Source organism: Anabas testudineus, chromosome 19, assembly GCF_900324465.2.
Source record: "Anabas testudineus chromosome 19, fAnaTes1.2, whole genome shotgun sequence".
Taxonomy (NCBI): domain Eukaryota; kingdom Metazoa; phylum Chordata; class Actinopteri; order Anabantiformes; family Anabantidae; genus Anabas; species Anabas testudineus.
The window spans coordinates 17,040,405-17,063,418 of record NC_046628.1 but is presented as its reverse complement, the minus strand read 5'-3'; the positions used below and the strand labels follow the sequence as shown (position 1 = coordinate 17,063,418).

General features: G+C 41.6%; 2 protein-coding genes across 4 annotated transcripts; one reads left to right on the top strand and one right to left on the bottom strand.

Moving 5' to 3' along the window:
- Window positions 1-13: 13 nt before the first annotated feature.
- Window positions 14-2,071, bottom strand: LOC113156227 (E3 ubiquitin-protein ligase TRIM39-like). Its single transcript, XM_026351219.1, has one exon. The coding sequence runs from the start codon at window positions 1,782-1,784 to the stop codon at window positions 390-392; it is 1,395 nt and encodes a 464-aa protein (XP_026207004.1). The 5' UTR covers window positions 1,785-2,071; the 3' UTR covers window positions 14-389.
- Window positions 2,072-5,326: 3,255 nt separating this feature from the next.
- On the top strand, window positions 5,327-20,145 carry LOC113156215 (pleckstrin homology domain-containing family A member 1-like). Of its 3 annotated transcripts, none has more exons than XM_026351179.1 (13): window positions 5,327-5,804; window positions 8,738-8,923; window positions 9,971-10,027; window positions 10,218-10,263; window positions 10,988-11,085; window positions 12,606-12,731; window positions 13,496-13,642; window positions 13,785-13,853; window positions 15,206-15,270; window positions 15,381-15,444; window positions 15,617-15,706; window positions 16,709-16,782; window positions 18,821-19,221. In XM_026351179.1, the coding sequence occupies exons 2-13, from the start codon at window positions 8,783-8,785 to the stop codon at window positions 19,077-19,079; spliced, it is 1,236 nt and encodes a 411-aa protein (XP_026206964.1). In that variant the 5' UTR covers window positions 5,327-5,804; window positions 8,738-8,782; the 3' UTR covers window positions 19,080-19,221. The 3 variants fall into 3 exon arrangements, 2 of the variants coding, with proteins under 2 accessions (XP_026206964.1, XP_026206963.1); XR_003298289.1 differs by lacking the exon at window positions 16,709-16,782 and adding an exon at window positions 17,827-17,995 and having other exon boundaries at window positions 5,340-5,804; window positions 18,821-18,947; XM_026351178.1 differs by lacking the exon at window positions 16,709-16,782 and having other exon boundaries at window positions 5,344-5,804; window positions 18,821-20,145.
- Window positions 20,146-23,014: the final 2,869 nt, after the last annotated feature.

The window sequence follows — 23,014 nt, the reverse complement described above, 5'->3', positions numbered from 1 at the left end:
GAAATTCAACACATTGTCAGTTGTAGGTTTATTGAAGAAACAAGAAAATGAGAAGTGTGCACTAGAATTTCAGTCTACCAGCATCATACTGCTCCTTTTTTGCCGTTTATTATGTTCACTATAAAATGTCCCCTGAACCTTATGCATTATAAGATATCTTTCATACCATACCTAAAATTTCAGTGTATTTCATGAATATAGTTGACACGCTACAGGCTATTATATACGGTATTATCGCCAGTCTAGACATACATAATATCTTTCTTCATTCTAATCTTATTTCTCATATGCTTCCACAAGCATTTGATGCAAAACAATTATCTCACAAATTAGAAATATATAGAAATAATGACATGCTGCCTAAAAATAGCAATCACCCTGGGTACTATTCAATGTGTAACGTCCACTGTTACAGAGACCTTTACAGGCAGTATCTTGAGAGGGAGTGTATCCCTGGTGCAAAGATATGGATACAGTTTCTCAGTGAAAGTGTGTGTGAAGGTGTGTATGTGTGTGTTAGTATCAAGCTCATGGAATGACAGCTCTCCTTTGTCCCAGTCCAGATGAACTCTGATCGTCTTGATCTCCTTGACTGGGAGAGAGCTGTATTTATCCGTCGGGGAGTATGATCTATATCCAACATTACTGAATCCTACACTCCATACTGTTGACCCCACAAATTCTTGCCTACAAACAGAGTCCGCTAACAACCCAACTTCCCACTCTTCGTTGTCTCTGACCTCAACATCCCAGCTGTGAGTCCCAGATGTAAATCCTGAGCCCAGGACAGCATCCCAGTACTCAAACCTCTCTGAGTTTTCAGGAACACTCTGTCTCTTTCCATGTCTAACACTCGTCAGATCCTCAGACAGGATGAGTTCTGAATTAGCAGTGTTTGGATCCAGAATCACAGGAGTGTAGCAGACCATGTCCTTCATCTTGTTCCAGATGTTGAAGGTCAGGTTGCCTAGGTGTTTTGACTCATCAATCAAAACCCCTGACCCCAGCAGTGGCTCATCCAGCAGAAACTGTTGCTGGACCTGTTTCACTGCAGCCTTGTGGTTGTTCAGGAATGATATGTCCTCAGCTCTCAGCAGCTCTACTGTGACACCGATTGTGTCAGAAAGAGCTGCCATGTTTCTGCTTAGAGCTTCAGACTTCTCTTTCATCATCTGACTCTTTTCTTCCTCTTCCTTCCTCAGAGTCACAATCCTGACCTCTTCCTCTTCTTGTAGAAATTGGTGAAGCTTTTTAAACTGCTCTTTAATCTGCCTCTCTGTGTTTTGAGACTGGACCTTAATGTGTTCTGCAGTTTTATTAAAGTTCACTTTAACTTCATCTAAAGCCTTCAACTTGTCCTGCAAAGCCTTCAAGGATTTTTGGAGCTCCTCTCTGTAGTCCTGCGCCGCTTCATTGATGGGTCTGAACCTGTGGTCACTGTGTATTTTCGCGTCTCTGCAGACGACACACACCGGCTGCTGATCGTCCAGACAGAAGAGTTTGAGCTTCTCAGAATGCAGACTGCAGAGTGCCTCTAAGCTCAGTGAATCTCTCTGACCTCTCTCTTGTAAAAAAGCTTGACACAGGTTCTTTAACGCCAAGTTAAGAGGTGGATCCCTCCAGTCAGATTTTGCCCGGCAAACGGGACACTCTCTGATTCGTTTCTTATCCCACCAGCTCTGCAGACAGCCTTTACAGAAGCTGTGGCTGCATAACAAGAGGACTGGATCTTTAAAGACGTCCTGGCAGACAGAACAACAGAAATCCACTGGAGTAGAAGCCATTTTCCTTTGAGACAAGCCGAAAAACACAGCAGCAGGCAGACCGGAGGTGGTGCCACTCCCTCCTGTAGAAAGACGCTGTCACTTCAAGTCAAGTGTTTTTCTAAAACTCAGAGCTGTTTGTAGAGTCAGCTGCAGGTGTAATGTTAAGTATTCCAGATGTCCCAGCAACACGAGTGTTCCTTGGAAGCAGCTCCTCTTTGTAAGTAAAACTATGCTGTGGGACTGAAGGTGACTCATGCGTTCGCTTTTCTCTTGTAAGTCACGCAGCAAATCGAGCTGCGTTTCCTGGTGTGTCACAGGTGAGCAACAGAAAGGGTGGAGCTCTGTCAGAAAACTACATTCAAATGCAGAATTCTTAACTGTAATATTACTCAGCTAGGACACACACACAGTCCAGTACTGCTTGTTTGGGGCGCTGTAGGTCTGTTTTCGGGATAGGTCACAAGTTGGTTCTCAGTAATTTTGTGAATGTACAGAAAATATTTCCTGCTGAGTAATTATGAATAATTATACTGTAAATACAGTAACAGATAGATCTCCCATGGCTCATGCTTACATACAATATGTCTCTTCACTTGCTCACTGTTCACCACTATTGTTGATCACACACACGCTGCTACTTGTTTTTCCAGCTCATTTGAAGGAACTGAATGTAACTGCTCTACTCGTACCTCAAGCTTCAACTTGTGTTTTTCAGCAGCTTTCCCCCTAGCATAACCAAACAAAGGTTTGCATGTTAATGAAGCTAAGACACATACATACAAGCATATTTCAACTGGAACACAAAAACTGTGCCAGGTCCACAAACTTAGAGCCCGGATGGGGCGACAAGCAAAGTTGGACTGCTTGGTACGTCCTGACACCATTTTCTGATTCTGAGAATACTTTGACTTGCACTGGATCTGCAGCCGTACTACAGCACAAGAGTTTCAGCCAGCCCAGTTTTTTCATGTGGTAGCTGTGTTGGTCTCTGACCTCCAGATCCGTAACACCACAGTAAAAAGGGGGTTTCCTTGTCTCTGTGTGTCTCTGCTTTCTTATTTCTAAGGAGAGATGGACAAACACCAGAACTGGATGACTTCTCCTTGCCGCCCCCCCCCCCCCCCCCCCCCCCTTTCTCTCTCTTTCACCAGCACCCCCCACCCCCAACCACCATCATCCTTGTGCTTGCTGACATGCACCCTGCTATGACTGTCTGTTTCTTCAGGGCAATCAGGTCATCTTGGCATTAAGCCTTGTTTCTTCAAACTACAAAAACCTTTCCAAAAGTTACTGTGGAGCACTAAGCCTGGCTGAAATCCCTGTATGGCATTTTACGCCTTGTGTGCCAGCATCAGCCTTTCTGCCAGGCAATAGACTGATGTTACTGTACCACGAGGGGTCCAATATTCTGACAATATAGAGCAGATCTGAGTTTTTCCACAGGGATGCCAAAAGTTTTCCGAGCAGGCGTTGGTTGTTGAGAATCTGGCAGCACTTTATGCTGGCACCTGGAGTGCTCATGCACCACACAGATTTGAAGAATAGATTGGCACAGGGACCGGCATCAGTGCTGGCAGCGCCTTCTTCAAAACAATTAGGTCTTTGACACTCAGCAGATAGTAGACGTATAGGATCAGCTCTGGCAATGACAGCAAGGAGCGAGTCCAGACCACTGACCACCCCAGTCAACACATTTTGGGGAAATGATGGTTCAGAGAAGAGGCAGGTCTCTGATTTAGAGAGATTCACTTTGTAGCATAACAAAGTAGAGATGAACATCATCACAAAGCTTTCCTGTGACCGGTATAGCAGATTCTTCTCTTATAGAGCTGATTGGAAGAGAGAAAGAGTGCATTTCTGAGAGCTGGATTCATTAGACTATTGGTTTTAGTAACAGCAGAAGCAGCAATCTGAGTATTTTAACTGTTTCTCTAGTTGATAGTAAGTTGATGTGTGTGGTTCAGATGGTTCAGAGGGACACATTATGTTTTGTGTCTAACCAGGGACTTGGTTCCATTATTACACAGGACAGTCCATAAATAGTGTAGCCTATAGCTTATAGCCATGTTGGAGGTTTCTGTAGCTCAATATGTACTTTCTTTGGAAAAATTCTGTTTCAGTGATGCTTTCTGTGAAGTGAGGTGGAGTTTCTACTGTTAAACAAGGACATCAGTATTTAATAAATCTGCAAAACTCCAAGTTCAGTGCTTTTTATTTTTTATTTGTTTCCTCACTGTACATTTACCAGTTATGGTGAATAATTGGGGAAAGAATTGGTTATGAGATTGTCACTTACCAGATTCACTCCACACTCAACCTCAAACACATTTGAGCAAAGGACATCAACACTTTGCTGCTGTGACTTTTGTTTGTCACCACTAGATGTCAGAGTTTACACAGAATCTCTTTGATTCAGCGTCAACCTTCTCTTTCTCTTTTCTTTCTCATCTTCTCCTTTCACTTTATCCTCTTTTTCCCCCGTTCTTCCATTCATGTCCTACACTCCAGCTCCAGCGTTTTAACTTATTTCTATCTGACAGTTTTTCTCATATGCACTCCACACTAACTTGGACACAGAGTTAGTGTGGACTGGACACGCAGAACATGACTGACTCAAAGGTTAACAGGACTTTATAAACATGTGACAAAAGTATTTCCCCCCCAAAAAAGAACCAACTAATATAACCTGTCAGCCATTACACAGTGGACAACAAAATGCTACATACAGCTTTCAACATAAACTGCTTCTACCTTAATATGTGCCATAGGCCTGTGCCGTTTATTCAAACTTTACATACTTATAGTGTGTGCCAAGCATGTCACAGCATGAACTGGATCTTTTATCTCCCAAGGAGATTTTACTAGAGATAGAGAGATAGAAAGAAACCAGTGTTACCAAGTGTGAAAGTTTAAAGCTCATAATAAATTGTAAAACTGAAAATTGTATAGACATTTTCATTCTGGTTTTCATTTCTAATTTCTTAACCTTTCACCTGTCTGTCATGTTTATGCTGCTCTGTTGGCTTTTCTTCTTCAGTATCATGCTCACAAAGACCCACTGTCCATGCACGGAAATCCCTTCCAACTAATATTAATTCAGAAACAATGTACATACACACTCACACCCACACGCATACAAACCTAAAGCCAGTTTTGGGCTATGGGAAGTCCCCCAGATTTGTATGAAATACTATACCAGATGCTGTTTCCTTCTCTGAGTGTATTTCAGTTTAGACTGATAAAGTGTGGGTGTGTTCACATGGATGAACAAATGTCATGCATGCCTGTGAGCTCTTAAGCAAGATACCAAATCACAAGAACTTCCTGTCATCCTGCATCTTGCTGACAACCTTGAGGAGTGAAATACTTTTGTGCTTCATATGATACAGCATTCACCATCATCTTTTACTGCATAATCCCTAAAATGTGGGAATCAATAATTCTGATGTTGTGTAGGAGCAGAAGGCATTGCCTTTTAAGTTATTTTTTATTTTTTAGGTTTAAAATAATTTAATTACAATCCATGTCTTTCAGTACATTCAACCATTTTGTGCGTACAGTGCAAACTTTTGATTGCACAAAAGACAAGAACAGCTGAAGCGGATTAACTTTAACTTTAAAAATATAGTCAAGTATAAATATCTGAAACCTGAAATTAATGGTAGGATTATTCCAGGCTTCTAGATTGAAAGATAAGTAATTCCATAATTCCATCATCTTGGAGCAGGGTGTATCTATACCACATTTCATGGCAGTCTGTGCTGAGTGTGGTCCTTCTCTTCTGGCATATCTTCCACAAACATTTTCATCATCATTCTCTTAAGCTGCCTAATAATCCCTATTTTGTGGTATGTATCTGTAAACCTGTAAAATCCCCGTTATTTAATGCGGTATTTTACTTTGAAGTACGCTCGGAAAGAACACCGGAACCCTCTTATTTTGTAAAGCTGTACACGGAAGCACTTTGTGTTTCCGTTTCCGTACCTTGACGCTGGAGCCGGACAGCTGACAGACCGGACTCGGACGGAGCCGAACTGTGTGAGTAAACCCACAAACTGCTGCTTTCAGAGCCTGTGTACCGCCACACGATCGCACCGTGTCTCTACACGGACAATCTCCTCAAAACATGGGAATTCATTTGTGTCGAGCTGACGGTTAATGGAGGCGGGAGAGGAAATAGGTCGCTGTTCGTAGGCCTGTGCCAACAGTTCGGGTCCACACGGACGGACGGGGCTCGGATCCGTTTATTTACCACTGTGGACATGAACTGAGGTTTGAAGTGAACGGCTGAGATCGAAATGGAAAGTGTGGCTTCATCATGTGGAGTTAGAGCAGTGGAACTACACAGAGAAAAGACGCCAGGCTCTTTAATATGGAGGAAAGTGTGTTAGTGGTTTGGTTCTGTCACGTTAGTTGGACCATAAATGATAATACATGATAATACATGATAATACATGATAATAAATGACAATATATGACATTTGAACCTAGATCTGAGAAACTGGGATGAGTGTGTTTCAGTTTGTTTTGCTGGAAACGAATTACTGACTGATCAGTCCTCCTGACACAGGTACTATGAGCTCATGTCCTTATAATAATAGTAATAACAGTATTTAAAGCAGTTTACATACTGAGTTTTCATTTTTTAGTCTACACATCACTGTCTAACAAAGACTGGTTCCCAGATCATGAATCAGACTTGCAGACTTACTGTCCATGTGTGACCACTGTGCAGAGGTGGTAAATCAGTAACATCAGTCAGGAACATGGAAACTAGTGGACTGTTCCGTTAAGTACCGTGTCTACCAGTTATTTTCTTGTAAAAACACTTTGTCCTACACTACAGTAACTTGACTCTCATGTAGCCAAGCACTGAATTTTATTCATTACGTGGTTTTTTGTAGTCTGTAATGGTTGTAAGTATAGTTTTGGAATTGCTCATTTTCTCCACATTAAAAGCTGTTTACTTGTGCACTCTGGGATTTTGTGTGTGTAATTAGGGGCAATGAGCGATATAGAGTCCAACCTCTCCCCCTGCTGTGGTTGGGTTTGATATATCACCGTGCGTCCTGTACTGTTCGCAGTAAACAGCCAATGAGAGAGAGCTGAGCCAACAAGGGAAACAGATGCAGAAGTCACAACAATAGCGTTTTAAAACACGGCGGCTCCATCCTGATCTCCTTGGCCTCCATTGTTGTCTTTTTTTCATCATGTGGGACAAGTTTTTATACAAATAGTCCAGTGAGTTGAGTACATCATGGTGCCTCTTTGGAAGCATCATACCCAGCTCTAGCTGCTGTCACTGCTTGGGGCCATTTACTGAAGCATAAAGACTTATCAGTGTCAGTGTTCTGATTGGCTCATGGTATTAATTGGTGACTCTGAATTAGATTTTATAGTTCATTGTGCATCACCAAAACCAACACAAGAAATATCAGGTAATATGCAGAATCACAGGTGTATATGAATATTTGTAAATCTGATGGGGATTTACAAATAAGAATGAGTCAACTAGACCAGATATTCAATGACAGCTTTCAGTATTTGAACATGTGATACCTGTTGCTACACCACTGAGGTTTGATGACCAGCTCAAAGTGTGAAGACATCATCTGAAAGTTGATGCAGCCGTTGCAACATAAGTGTGGAAATCACAGCGCTTGGAACAGACAACAATACAGTCTGTGTATAGTGAAACCACAAGTCTTTAGTGTCCATGTGAGGGTGAATTCTGCAGCCTGACAACAATGCACAAACCCAGAGATTGTTTGATTAACATTTGATTAACTGTGTATTCAGGACCTTTCCTGCATTTGGAAATTCCTCTTCTGTCACAAAGTGAAACTTAGACTCAGTAAAAAAAACAAAAACTGAAACTTTGGAATTGCTTGAACTGATGTCCCATCTCCCACATGCACAAGGTTGTCAGTGCATTACTTTTGTCAATGACACACCTTTGAGTGTAATTTTTAGCAGCTTAGCAAAGTCAAATAGATGAGCAACACTCAAAGCCTCATCCAAATTATTTTAAATAAATTACAGTAGCTGTTATTCACTTGTGTGTCTAAAGTATTCAGAGGTTCCTGAACGTGCTTCTCTGTTGGTACCGTGGCTGGTTTAGGCCTGTGGATATCTGATGCCTGAAACTTTTCATACTCTGTGTATTTTGGTGTTTAGTTTGCATTTGGTGAAATGAATTGTCGTCTCGTCCTTTCAAAGTCAAACCACCTCTATGTGAGTGAGCATGATCTGATCTGTGTCTAGTAATTAAATATAACAACACAATAGACTGTGAGGCTAGTGGCTGATAGTTCTTTTATTTTTAACTTGCCTCATGCATTTTTAGGCATAAGCTAGTTGAACTTGTTGTGCAGTGACCATTTACTTTCCATTCACTCCAACTGGTCGAGGCAGATGGCCACCCATTCTTAGCCTGGCTCTGATAGAGGTCTTCTTTGTTAAAGGGTATGTTGCCTGATGCTGTTAAAGGGAGGTTTGTTGGGTTTTCTATATAATTCTGCAAGATGTTGGGTCGAGTGCTGTGAGATGACTTTTGTTGTAATTCGGCGTAAAAAACTGAATGGTAACGTAAAGTTAGCTGCTGTCTTTATGTAAGGCTAGGCTAACTGCGTCTTATCTCCTCCCCTCCTTACTTAAAAAAAAACATAAGATTGGTCTGTCTGTTTGGTCAGTGTATACATTCCTACATCGTTTTTGGCTGTAAGCACCTTTAAATTAAAAAAGCTCAAAGTCAGAATTGTAATTTCAAATCCAATGTGTTGGAATTCAGAGCTAATGACATGAGATACGTAAGGGATGTCCCTTTTTTATTGAGGACATTATTACAAACATCCAGTCCCACTGCTTCTTTAAGATTGTACTCATAGCAGATTTTGTCTGAGGCAGCACAGAGAATTACTCAAAATGACTGCGTCACCTGAAGAATGTTGGGCTGTCTCTGCCTCTCACAGAGTTCCTGTGATGCCCCAGGGCAGGCTGAGCTGGCCGGGGTCACGATGCCTTACGTGGACCGACAGAATCGCTACTGTGGCTTCCTGGACATCGAGGAGAATGAGAACAGCGGCAGGTTCCTTCGCCGATACTTCATCCTGGACACTCAGCAGGGCAACCTGCTGTGGTACATGGACAACCCACAGGTAAATTTTCTGGGACGTGGATTTCTAGTTACTGCTGTACTCAGTATTTGCTGCAGCAGGATCATGAGTGTGGTGCTCAGCCAAAATACTCCTACTATGTGTATGTTTATGGTAATGAAGATACATCTGCACATGCACAACATTCGTTGTGTCTCACTAATGGGTTTTTAATAGTTTTAGGAGCTGTATAAATGTATGTGGATTTTTAAAGTGACTGGAGAGAGTGCATGGTCACAAGAACAAGTCTTTTCATTTTATACTAAAAAAGAATAAACCAAAGTAGATATGTAACGAGAGGAAGGTGCGTTGTTAACAATATAACGTACAGCAGGCCTTAACAAAATTAGGAAATAAGCGATTTGGAGGAAAAAGATGTAAAGAGGAAGCTGTGGCTTTATAGGTCAGTACTACACTGAACACTCTTTCTGATGTGATTGGTTGAAGGAGACTACACTTTCAATAATAATCTTTAATGTAAAACACCTGTCACTCAGCGTCTGTCCTCTGTGTCATACTAAGTGGACAAACAGGAACCAGAACAGAAACTGAAAAGATTAGTAGCAGTAGTATTTATATGGGGAATTCGTCAAACACTGCAGCTTCTGTCAGACAGACACTGTTGATGCCATCCCAGAAACACACTGTAGTCCATGCTCACGTTACCTGCATTGCATTGCACGTGAACTAAGCTGCATTTCACTTGCTAAAGGCAAAACATTTGCAAAATAAATGTAAAAAAGCTTTTACTGCAGCAGTAAAGACCACTGCAGTAAAAGCTTAACAGAGTTTAATCAGGGAAGAAATCCACCGTTACAGTTACAAGTACAAGTATAAAGAGTAAACGTTTAATTTATGATGGTGTACAAATTCTTTCCAAACCCTAAAAATAGTGGATCTGTGAGTACAAATACTTGGAATTCCGACAGAGTTCATCCAATATTTTTGACAAATCCTAACCAGTCTACACTTCAGCCAATCCTTGTACTACTACAGCGACCTTTAAAACAGACAAAGCTAATGTTAGAATTTTCTATTTCTTTGTTTTAGAATCTGCCTATAAATGCAGAGCCCATGGGATCTGTCAAACTCACCTACATCTCTAAGGTCAGTCTTCTCTCACTCTGTTAACAAATCAGATACTTTGCATCATGTGGTATAACGTGCTGACATGTGGCTTCTTCTTTGGTGCTGTCTCAAGATATTTTTGGGCAGAAGTGACAATGACATCAGTGACACTTGCATTAAGCTGCAACTGCAAACACAGTCACTTCACTGTTTCCTCTGTCTCTCTCAGGTCAGCGATGCTACCAAACTCCGACCAAAGGCAGAGTTCTGCTTTGGTAAGTTCACCTTAACCCCACAGCCCCTCACAGATCAGGACACTGCACCTGTGCTCAAAGCCACATCCATAAGGAAATGTTTTTCCCAGTTTGTACCACCCCACATCAGTGTTGGACCTCACTAATGCTCTTTTTGGAGCAAATTCCTGCAGCTGCTCCAACGTCTGGTGGAGAAATGGAAACTAGAAGAGTGGAGGCTGTTGCAGCAGCGCAGTAGTGCCCATGTGTTTTAGAATACCCTAATGTGAAAGTACAGTGTTCTGCTTTTCTTTCGCACCTTCTGTTGCTCCCTCCTTCCTTCCTCTCCTTGTCCTTCCTTTCCTTTACCTTTTGTCCTTCCTTGCTTCCTTCCCAATCTCTCTCTCCTTCCTTGTTTCTGCCATTCTTTGATTTCTCTCTCCCTCCCTCGTTTCCTCTCCTGAGGGGTTTATTTCCTCTCTTTTGTCCCTTGCTACTTGTTGTTGTTCCTCTGGTGGCCAACAGTAGCTTTTTGTCACTCAATAGGAGGAAACAGTACAAGAACCTTAGCCTGACCTCTGTATATGTGAGTGTGTGTATGTATTTGCATGTGGATGGGATGTTGACATATGTATAAACACACACATCCTGTGCCTCTGAGAAACCAGAAAGCTATTTTTAGATCATGATTTGTGTCTTCTGGTCTCAGGTTTAGAGTAAGGAGAAGGTAACTAATGTCTCTCCCTGTTGTCATCTCTGTCTGCAGTTATAAACGCTGGAATGAGAAAGTTTTATCTTCAAGCCAACGACCAGCAGGATTTGGTGGAATGGATCGGTGTTCTCAACAACGCCACCAAGATTACTGTGAGCATCGCACTAACACACACACGGATCAATAAGTGACCCTGTTTCTCCTGTTGTTGTGGGACGCTCTGTCGTCTGCCCCAGGGTGCAGCAGATGGAAAATTACCCATCAGGCCAGAGAGATAAAGTTCATTTCAGGCTTAACAGAGTGTGAAGGGAAAGGGAAGTGGACAGGCACGGTTTCATTTTCACCTGCAGCTGCAGTGGCCTATGTTTAGTGGAGCAGTGGCAGGAAACTCTGGTCCTTGAAGTAATATTTCAAACTTTAAATCACATTTTAAAGTTTTCTTTTACTGTTAATGTCGTCAGTAGAAAAAACCCTCAGAAATATAAAAGTTTGAGACCACATAGAAAATGACATCCACGTGAATCTGGAGATAATCAAAATGTTTGAGACATATTTAATCAGATGTTGGAGTTGACCATCTTAAATCTCCCTGAGTTTTAGTGTCCTTGTGAACAAACATGATGTATTGATCTCCTGATGGTGTGATCACTGTTGAAGTGTGTTCTTCTTTCAGATAAATTCAGTTTAGACTGCAAAGCACTTCCCTTTTTAGAAACCTTCAGTTCAGCTATGATGTGACTGAGAAAGTTCGTTGTTGCTTAGACAGTCTCACTTCTGACATGTTCACTAGTCCTAAAGTCATGTTAGTCAGTGTCGTGTTGCTCCTTAGTCTGCAATGTTCTGATGGATACTTTAGGCACATCATATTTATAACATGTTAACTCTGACTGCAGGTTGATTATTTGAATGAGCCTCAGATGAGTGAATCAAATCCACTGTGAATGTGGTCAGTGCCTGCGATGAGCTTCAGTTTGATTTGAGATCTAGAACTAGTTCAGAATCAGAATTTTTCACATGAATTTCTCTTCAGGGATTAATAAAGTTTATCTTATCTTTATCTCATGTCAGACCTTTTTTCATCTGAATCCTGAAGCACTGTGATTATTTTCAGGATTCTGTAAAAATATCATTTTAATGTGCTCTCAGGGCTTTCGACTCTGTACAGATGCTGTAGTTTTCTACAGTCCCCAGCTGTTTCCTTCAAGTACTACTCAAACAGGAGGAAGTAATGCATTTGTTTAGGATTATTTTAAGACTCAACCTTCAAAGAACTTTATTAATCCCACATGGGGATGTTGCTTTCCTTGTTACAGATGCTCTCTGCTAAGGAAAGAAAAGAGGAAGAAAAGAACCACACCATGATGAATGAAGTGGATTGATAAACTTTTAGTGCTTTAGTGTTTGTGGCTGCAGGGCGGTCTATGACAGTGCATGTGTTGGCTCGGGTGTTTTTAAAGGATAGTAGTTTTGATTCTTAATACTGTCAACAAATCCTGGAAAGATCCAATCCTAATGAACAGTTATTGTCTTGTGACATTTCTTCAAGATAAAGATAAAGAAGATGCATAGAAAAGTTCATTCGGGTGCAGTTTGGAGATCCCAAAGATCAATGCAGAGAGCAGAAAGACTAATTCAAACCTTAAACTCTGTTGTATTCTTGTTGTGTTTTTAGGTGCCAAAGAAATGTGAGGGCCACACCACACGTGCAGAAACTCCCCAGGAGCTACATGGAGCTATAAAACAGGTCTCCACCAAGACTGAGATCATAGGAGGAGTCACTGTCATCACCACTACACAGGTAACACACATTAGCAGCTGTGAGCAGCAGCAGCTCAGCACCTTCTGTCAGGTCATGTTGGTATGCAGCCACAAGAACAAGATTAAACATGCACAGATGAGTGATGGCTTGAATTTCATGACTGTAAGTTAAGTAAAATAGGCACCTAGAACAGTCAGCTAGTGGTAGCTGGGGCATAAATTCATTAAAGGGAACTCCTACACTTTACTCATCACTGCATGATACCAGCTTGACTCAACTTGACTTTCTTTTTCTATTGGGGAAAAAGTTGTGGATAGGACCTGATACCTGGTATTTTTTTGGGTATCCTCTGAAAAGCAAGCTGAGGCCGTACCAAAAGTTGACGCAATGTACAGACAGCAGACTGCTGATTGGTCAGAAGCATTACTACTGTAAACACTGGAGTATATTCCAAACTCTCTTTTTTCTGCTGTCTTCATCCTACTGTATTCTGACTCTTCAGTTCAGTGCAGTTTTATGCAGCGTCACTGTGAAAGTGAAAAACAAAGACTAGAGGAACCTGTAGTGTCTCCAGAAGGAGTTGTGTTAAATCTGTTAACTGTCCTGAAGTGATGTCACTTGAGTTGGTGTTGTGGACCAACCTCTGCTGCAGAATGCACTGTACAGTCAAAACAACATTAGCCACTAATGCCTCCAAAATCTTGCCCCCAAACCAAATTGAGATTAGAATGTTGGGCTATAGAAATAAAACTGATTTACCGACACCTGATTTGACTAAATATTTGTGTATGTGTGGGTTTTAGGAGCAGGGAGGAGGGCAGAACAGGGCAGAGCGTGGAGGCCTGAAGCAGGCTCAGAATCAGGCGCCCTACTACCTATCCAGGGGAGCGCAGGGTCATACGATCATCAAGCCCATAAAGACTGGATACTGTGTCAAACAAGGAGCTGTGGTGAGACACATAACACATACATATCATCACAGGGGAAAAAGGTTTTTTACTGGTCAAATTCCCATAAATACCTGCGTTCTCTATAGAGGCTAATTTTAAATAGCTCAATGTTAACAGCTGTACTTCTCTGCTGCTTCCTCAGATGAAGAATTGGAAGAGGAGGTACTTCGTGCTGGATGAAAATGCTGTCAGCTACTACAAATCCGACCAGGTATGAAAATATGTTATTTAGGTGAACTGGTCCTTTACAACAGTTGTGTTACAGCTGATTATGATCAGATTGCTTAACCAAGTGCATGTAAAAGAAGTGTGTGTGTGTGTGTGTGTGTGTGTGAGGACTTGTTTCTCCCTCAGGGCTTTATGTGTCTCTGTAGTTTCGACATGCAGTGGCATGCCTCCTGAACACCTCCTCATATGATCCACGTGTGGACAGATTAGACCTGTCTGTACACATATGTGGACACACCCAGTGTGTGTGTGGAACAATGGTTGTGTAAGTCTTGGTTTAAGAGCTAGGGTTAGAATGTATACATAGTATGAAAGTTATGAATCTGAACCTGAAACGAAATCTAAAAATGAACTCTTTAACTTTTAAGATTTTTGCTGATTTGTAAACTGGACTAATGTTTTCTAGCAGTGTCAGTGTATTTTGTGTTGACATTGATTGCGAGACATTGATAAAACCTGTATTTGGGTCACTCGTCTCTATTGTAGCTCAAAATAATGTGAGGTGAGAGGAGAGCTTCACTACCAGCAAAGTTTAATTTTAAACGAACACTTAACAATGAACAACGTGATCTCTCTTCAGAGATACAGAGAACTGTTCAACTGAAAAATAACAGGAAGATGAAATGTTTGAAACCACACACATACTTGAATGTTCTTTAAATAACCTATAATTGTAACTTGCCAACCATGATGAATTAGTAAGCAGCAGAGGAATGCCAGTGTAGAGCCAGTGAGCAGGGCTGTGGGTCGTTTACACAGTCATGTGACTGGCACCGGGCTGTAAGTGTGCGTCATTCTTCTTTTTACCAGTCAGTTTGGGTTTGGAGAGGATTAGTGTGATAATTTAAACTGAACTTTCTGCCAAATTAATGAATGTAATGACATATTGTTGTGAGATGGTAGGATTCAATAAGCGACTGCTTCGAGCCTGTTGGATCCTAATTTGTCTGATATGTAATGCAGTGGATCAGCCAGTCGTGTGTAAAGCTGAATTAAGACCAGATTACAGTTTAACATTCACTTTGAGAGAAGCTAATGATCTGACTGTTGTTGTTGATTGCCGATGCTCTGCTATCTTGAACCTGGTCCTCATTATACAATAAGATTGAATGTAACCCAGCCGGCCTGCCTTCAGCTCTTCAATGTCTGCGGACAGACTGTTGATACAGTGAGACAGGTGCAAAGTTATTTACACTTGTAAACACTTCCTGTTCTGGTTGAGACAGATAAATATCATAAACAGGAAACATAGTAGAAACATAGTAATAACAAATACACAGGTTTTAGAAGCCATGAGGTCTCTTAACCTCTTGTTTCCTCTTTTCTTCCTCATAGGACAAGGAGGCGCTTAAAGTCATCCCGCTAAAGGAGATTCACAAAGTTCAGGAGTGCAAAGACAGGTGCCCACGACCTGCTGTTAACTAATGAATATCAGCTGCTGTCCAGGAGTTTAGGTTGACTGAGGGCATCACATCACATGTCATTAAAAGCAGTGTCCTTTTTTCTGCAGAGAGCTAACGATGAGGGACAACCTGTTCGAGGTGGTCACTACTTCCAGAACCTTCTTCGTCCAGGTACCTTTCACTTTTCTCAGCCTTAAACATGAAATACAGTGACAGTTTAGGGTATTACAAGGGTAACAGGATAATGAAGGCTGAGTCTATTACTCCAAATATGCTTTGGATCAAAGGATAATAAAACAAAGTAAAATTAGACATTTACATTAATTTTCTCTGTGTGTGTCAGGCTGACAGTCCAGAGGACATGCACAGCTGGATTAAAGCCATCTCAGGGGCGATCGTAGCGCAGCGTGGTCCTGGACGCTCAGCTAACACTGTGGGTATCATGTCTTGTTGCACTAATGTTGCTAAAGTGGAAATTCATCCCAAAACACATGCAGTTTTCCAGAAACTTAAATTGGGAGTAAATGTTGAACTGAGTACAGAAAAACACTCATCTTTGCTCTAGTTTGAACATTTTTCCATATATATATATATATATATATATATATATATTATATTATATTATATTCCATCACTATTAGGACTATTAATGCATTCTGCGTTGTCTTCTTCTCTTCCAATCGGTCTCTGAATTCACTCTGAACTCAGGCCTAATCAAGTGGCTCCATCTTGTGGCTGAGAGAGTAACTGTGACTGACAAACAGCTTACTGAGGTTTATGGAAAAGAATATTATAATTAGATTAATCTATTCCGAGAAAAAACATTCTTCAGGTCACTTTGCAAAGGTTCACTTTACATGTTGTACAGATTAAATAATAATGACATACTTTATTGGGGTGTTGGTGATACCTTGACCTTTAACCAGGAGGAACCGGGACTCGAACCACTGTGCTGGGGTTTATAGACGACGGCTCTACCAACTGAGCTAAAGATACGATGGTGACTCATGATGACTGTTTTCATTCACACACATACGCACTCCGTATCTTTCCCCTCAGTCTCTTCATCTTGGATGTATTATGGATTCTTCTCTTTGTCTCTGAAAAGTTTGGTTCCAAAGCCACATAATTATCCACCAGAAGAAAAGAGTGACACGATTCTAATTCACTCATATCAATAACAAATTACATTCTAAGCCAACTAGGCCGCATCAACATTTCTGATGGAAGTATGATGCCAGGTTTGTCTATTAGCCAACAAATAGTAATCTGGGCAGCACATGTAAGTTCATGCTGAATAGTTGCATAGGAATCCCTCTGTGGATTGTGTTCAGACCAGTAAGAACTCTGTGGGTGGATGATGGATGTGTGGTATTTTGGAAAGGAGCTCTTCACATTACTGTAACTGAGCTGTCCTGTAAACTGTTGTTTTCAGATTCGTCAAGCCAGAAGGCTGTCCAGCCCTTGTATACAGAGGTATACACCATTCTGCAGTGGTGAATGCAGCACGTATGTGATCGCGGCCCTTTCCCCAAACCCTGTATTCACCCCAGCCAGCAGCCTCCCCTTAACAAGCATTTATTTAAACACCACAGGAGTTTTCTGGGTCTGCCTTCAACTGAGCTCTTATTATTTTTAGCTAAAAGCACAAAACCCTGATTGAAGACGGCAGTGTTCCTCATCCTACCACTACTGTTAGTGGGATGGTTGGAATGGTCGCTCCAGGTGTTGCTAGCAGTGGAATAAACCCACCTGAAAATAGGGAAACCAGAATCACGATAGTTTTCTTTGCACCAGCATTAACAAGTGTCTTGTGTCCAAATAGTTTTTGAATATAAAGCACAACTCACAGATTGTAATTCATTGAGGAAACATTTCTACACTTCTTTATTTTACCTCAAGAAGATGTAGAACATCAAGTAAAGGTCATGCTTGATTCTTGCTCCAAGAACATGTAGTAAAATAATTACAGTAAGGAATTAGGCACTCAGAGGTAGAGCTGAGTGTCGTCTGCATAAAAACATCGATGGCATACAAACATATATATAGAAAACAAAACTGGCCATAGTTTTGATAATTGCACGTACGGAATATATAGATGAGTGACTCCAGGTGTATGACCCAAGCTTGCAGGCTGGTTTCCTTCCTTAACACTTGAAAACATCTCATACATGCTGTTTGTTGGCAGCGTCGGCCATCACGCTGCTCACACTGATCCCTTCACATCACTAATTCTGTTATTTCTTCGTTCATTTTTTATATTTTTACACCTTATGTTGAACTGGCCATTTATCGACATATCATTTGACGCTAACTATATTTTCCTTTTCATTCTCTAAACGTAAGAAATGTGTCATCTCGACGTTTTTTTGTCTTCGTTCGTTTCTGCTGTTCTTTTTGTTGTGTCTCATTATTCATGTCTTAATAACATTTGCAGCATTCCTCGCTCCGAGCAGGACTTCGCAAAACCATCATAAGCTTCTTTTTCCCGCTAACTCTGTCATGTTGTCTGTCTGTTTTTCCTCTGCACGTGTGTGTGTGTCTGCTTTTCAGAAAGTGAGGTGTGACAGTGACGTACTAACCTTCCCCAAATGAGCCCTGCTGCCTACTTCCTGTCCCCAACACTGCTGCTCATCGTCCCATCACCAAGCCCCGCTGCCTCTCAGCTTCCTTAGCCCTTCGATCCTGTCCTGCACCTTGGCCACTGCAGCACCACTCGTTTGTATGTGTTGCTTGTAACTGCATGAACCTTCGCATCACCATTCACGGCATTAGTTTTTGGATGGATATTGTGTGACCCTATATCTCAGCAGTTGATATCATGACTGGAATCATGGTTACGGATGTGAAAGGTTGTGGTTAATTGTACCTTTCATCCTCTGGGTTTGTTTCTATGTGTTGCCTAATGTGTCTGCGGCATGTTTTTGCTGTGAAGTTGCTCTGGCTGCTATATTTACTTTCCAACTAATGCAAAATATTTGCTTACGTGTGTTTTAACCCATAAAACCTGATATGCATGTTGTTTTTTTAAATTAAATCACTGGTATTAGTTCAGTGTTTGCTTGATCACCAGAAAAAACCTCATCAGTGATAAAAGTTCATTTACTACTTGCTAATTCGCTAACTCTGAATCCCTGTAGGGATTTGAGGTGTATCTATGGAGGATATCAATGTTTTTAGGATCCAGTGTTCTTATATTTGACACTGTTAAGATCAAGAAACTTTGAGGAATACATAAACTTTCCGACTTACGTCATTTGACAAGTGGAAGATAGAGGAGAGAAATGTTCGAGTTGACTGGTGAACAAGTTGGAGTTAAACCTCCAGATTCTGACCTGCTCCTCGATAAGATTCTTTTAGCTGAATGGACAGAAGAAAGTTTTGCATTTGACCTTTCTCTGCTTCTCCACCACACCTGATTTATCCATCCATCATCCATCCATCGAATCATCGTCGTGTTCCATCTGTGCACCCCTTCATCTAATCATCACTCACAACCTCCTCTTCTACCTCTCACTTTCTCCTCTTCATTTCTCTGCTTCTCCAGGAACACAGTGACCACACCTCTTCTTCCCCAACATCCTCCTACAGCTTCTGCTACCCCGTCAACCAGGAACCACACCAACCACAATCCTCCTCCAGCTCCTCCTCATCGAGCCCTCAGCCTCACACTCGACACGCATCACCAGGAAAACTTCCTGGGCATGCTTCCTTGGAGGATAAGCGGTGTCCAGTCCGTGATGATGCCGATCCCCTCGGCACGCTCCCGTCTGTCGCTGCAGGAGACGGTGCACTCCTCAAAGTAACTGAAGAGGATGAGTTGCTGTGGAAATGTCGCGATGAAATCTCCCAGCTGAGCTTTGAAGGCAGCGGTGGTGGGGAGGAGCTAAACCTTCACACCACTGAGACATCTGACCTGCGGGCGACCTTAATTTGATGATGGTGAATACGGTGATGATGACTCTAAAGGATACACGTGCATACATACTTTTACACAACTCCATGCGCTTAGAAAACTACCTAACTGGCCAAATGGTCCTCCTGCAAAACTTTCTGGGACCACTTTTTTCGTATGTGCACACGTGGGATAGAACTGCTCTTAGTTTTATCTTCCATTTCTGTTTTCCTGCTTAGTGTTGACAAGATATTGCTACTAGAATGCAAAACCCATGTTGATCTCCTCTGTTTTTTACTAATTAACTAAGGTTGTTTCATCTTAGTTTCACAAAATAAGAACAGCTTTGTCCTTCCTAATGTCCCTTCATCATCTTATTAAGATTGATTTACTGATTCTAAAATGACTTAATAAGCTGTGATCCTGTCGGCCTTTTCATTTTAGGGTTTTGATCATCGAGTGTGTAACAGCTTTGTTTCATACCAACATTTTCTCCATGAAATCAATCATCAATCAGTTCAGTGGGGCTTCTGCAAATGTCGTGAAATTAGGTAAACACAGTTAAGAGATTTTTTATGGTAGCTCGACATTTCCCAAAGCCACAAGAGATCACTGATCTCATTTACATTCTGCACACAGCTCCACTCGTCTCACCTCCTACACTATACATTCATGTTGCCGTTCCCTTTTCAACTCACATTTGATGTTTGTGATTGTGGTGTAGAGATGTGGGGAGACATGAAACCAAACTAATGCTGTAGACTTGTTAATCTCTTCATGTTGTGTTGGTTTTTTTTTTAATTGGGTGCTGCAAACAGGAACGGAGAAGATCTGAATCCAAAAATCCATTTTCCCGGTTTTTATTCAGCTCCTCAGTTTTACTTTGTGTAGAGAATGGTTGTGGGTATTCGTTTGTGTTCTGTGTTTTCTGATGATTTTATTATTCACTATAATGAGATGCTTTTGAGGAAAAAAAAGAAAATCTGCATACACACATTGTTTACTGACTTTTTCTAAAGACGTGTGCATGACTGCACGCACACAACCCCCTCACCCTGTTGTTCCCCGTCCAACATAAGCTGGGTAAAGTGCCTGCATTGTTTCTAAAGAGTTGATAAGAAAAAATGACGAACTGATCCTTTAGTGTGTACTTGATTATAAGACCATGTGCTCTATTTATTAAAGAAATTTGAAACTAATCCTAATGGTCGTGTTCTCTGAATACAGCTGGATTGAAGAACAGTAATGGTGAGTTTGCATGTCTCCCCCCCCGTCTGCGTTTGTTGGAAACTATTCTCAGCAGTGGATAAAAGTAAACAGCAGTGTTATAATATGATAAGATTTAAAATGTAATTTATTAGTATTATTGAGTACTTACAGTATGAAAGGGAAAAGTACTCATGAATAAAAACCTGTATGTGGTCATTAGGTGTCACTATTTCCCAGTGCTGGAGATCTCCTCATTTCCCTGATTATGATCAGTGGCATTTAGTGGATTAGCTGCAGGTTCACAGGTGGGGAGACTGAGGAGATGAGGGAGGGGTCAGGTGAGCATGTGCTGGGAGAAGAAGAAGAAGAGGTATCAGGTCTGTGTCACCTTCATTTATTGCAGCATCCAAATGTACCAAACAAGAATGAAGTGACGGAACACAGGATGAGGTAAATGTTATTTATGTCTTCATGTGTAAGTGTGACGACTGTGAGGGTTGATGCCAATGAATTTATAAGGTGCAGTGTGTGTGTGTGTGTGTGTAACCAGCACACACACATCTAAACTCTGCCTCCTCCTCTGTTGTGTAACATCTGTTCTTCTCCACTAACACATTTCTAAATCCAGGTCCAGTTTTTGCGGAACTCCCCTGAACAGACTTGATCTTTCTCCCTGAGAGCGACCGGCCAAATGTCGACACGGTGACATCTGTCCAGATGTTTCCACCGTCTGATATCAGAAAACACATCACAGGGATTTGACACAGAGCGTAAACGTCACCTGATGGAATGATTTTCCACTTCACCGTGTCTACAGGGTTTATATGAAGTTGGAACTTTTAACCTCTGCCTTTTATTTTACTGTTGAAATATAAAACTTATTTCATTGACTTCATTCTACTGTTTCCACTGTAGGAGCCACATCAGTCAGAGGGAGACGGCTATTTCTCTTTTTTAAAGCCCAGCACTTCTGACAGGTCTAAAACGAACTGTAAGTTTTTATGTTCTCTAATGATGTCGTGCTCTTTTATAAGAGTGTGTCTCAAAGGTTTAATGGACCTTGGTTCAGTCCACATCAGCTCAGCCAAAGAAAACCTTCATCCAAAACCACAAACAGCTTCATTAACGGCACGTTTGGAGCAAGAAGCCTCAGGTTTCAGCGGCTCTGGTCCCCTGATTTTGATACGTGGCACAGTTTTTCAGCCGACCATATGTGACTGCAGCCTGTTTAGCATTTAGCTGACACACGCTGAGGTGTTTCACGTCCTAAGCTGTTCCACTGAAACCATGGATGCTCAGCTCCACTAGTTATTAAAGCACAACATGAACCTGAACATGAAGTGGGGGAAGTATAAAGCTCTCTTTGGCTGCAGAGCACATTTTTTCACTTTTAACAAGGTGCAACCACTAAACAAAACCATGTCCTTTGCAGAGTGAGATGAACTCAGCTGAGTTCTTTATAATAAAAAGACTTTGATGACTTTCTGTCAGATTTCAGGAAGTTCCTGCAACCAGCTGAGAAATATGAGCAACAGGGTCGAGTTCCTGTCAGCATCCGTCTCTTCTGACAGGTCACATCATGTACTAATACATCAGGCTAGTCGTCCGGTCAGGACACCCTGAAACAGCAGAAAGCTGCCCCCTCCCCAGACTGATTCACACCCGGCAGCAGAACTGATGCATTATTAGCATCTGATGATGTTAACAAGATAAATGAGAACGAGGGAGAACCTGGTTTGAATGGGCTCTGTTTAAAGACTTCAGAGGAAAGGACCGTGTCTTCCCGGAGGGACAGAGACAGAGAGCTGCCAGTCGAGGATCTGAGGACAAACTGTGATTCTTCCAGGAAGAACAACAAGAAGTTCTGCTCCGAAGACACACTGCAATAAATTCTGTGTAAAATCTCCTACGTCAAGATGCGAAGTGCAGCTGCTTCATTTAGTTTTAGGTGTAAGAACCGATAAAATCTTTCCTCTCCAACACTGACTGGTTCATGTAAACCAGGTCCCACACTTGTAACATTAGGTCATTTTCTATTGGACTTTGTTGCCTGATGAAGATGCCACGTTCCTGTGTTACCACACTTTCTTTTCTTTTTGTTTTTCTACCATATTGGTCTAAAATAACCAACAACCAGTCAGAATGGAACCGGGATGTTTCTGGTTTCTCTGTCTCACGTCGTAGATTCGTCCTGACTCGACTGTCTGAACTTCAAATGTCAGATTTGTCTTTGTTTGTCTTCATTTGTGGAGAAAAAACAACAGGATCAGTTGTTTCTGAGACAACTCACTCAACCTTAATGTCTGAAGCCACAAACACGTCACAGTAAGGACGCGAAGCCTTGACTGTTTGGATGAAGGCCTGAGTCATCAGAGACACAAACACAAAGCGCTCAGACTCCGACAGCTGCATGGTAACATCTGCCAGCTCTCTTTTATCTTCTTCACTCTCCCTCCAACTTGGACGTGCGTTGAAATCATTATTTGTGACTGACTCAACTTGAGAACAAATAGATTGATATTCTGCACTCGTGCATGTGCCCGGGGTTTCTGGGAAAAGCGGAGCAGAGTGTTTGAAAGGGCTCCAGTCGTCTTCCCACGATAAACAGAAACAACGAGGCGAGGAGCAGAAAAGGTC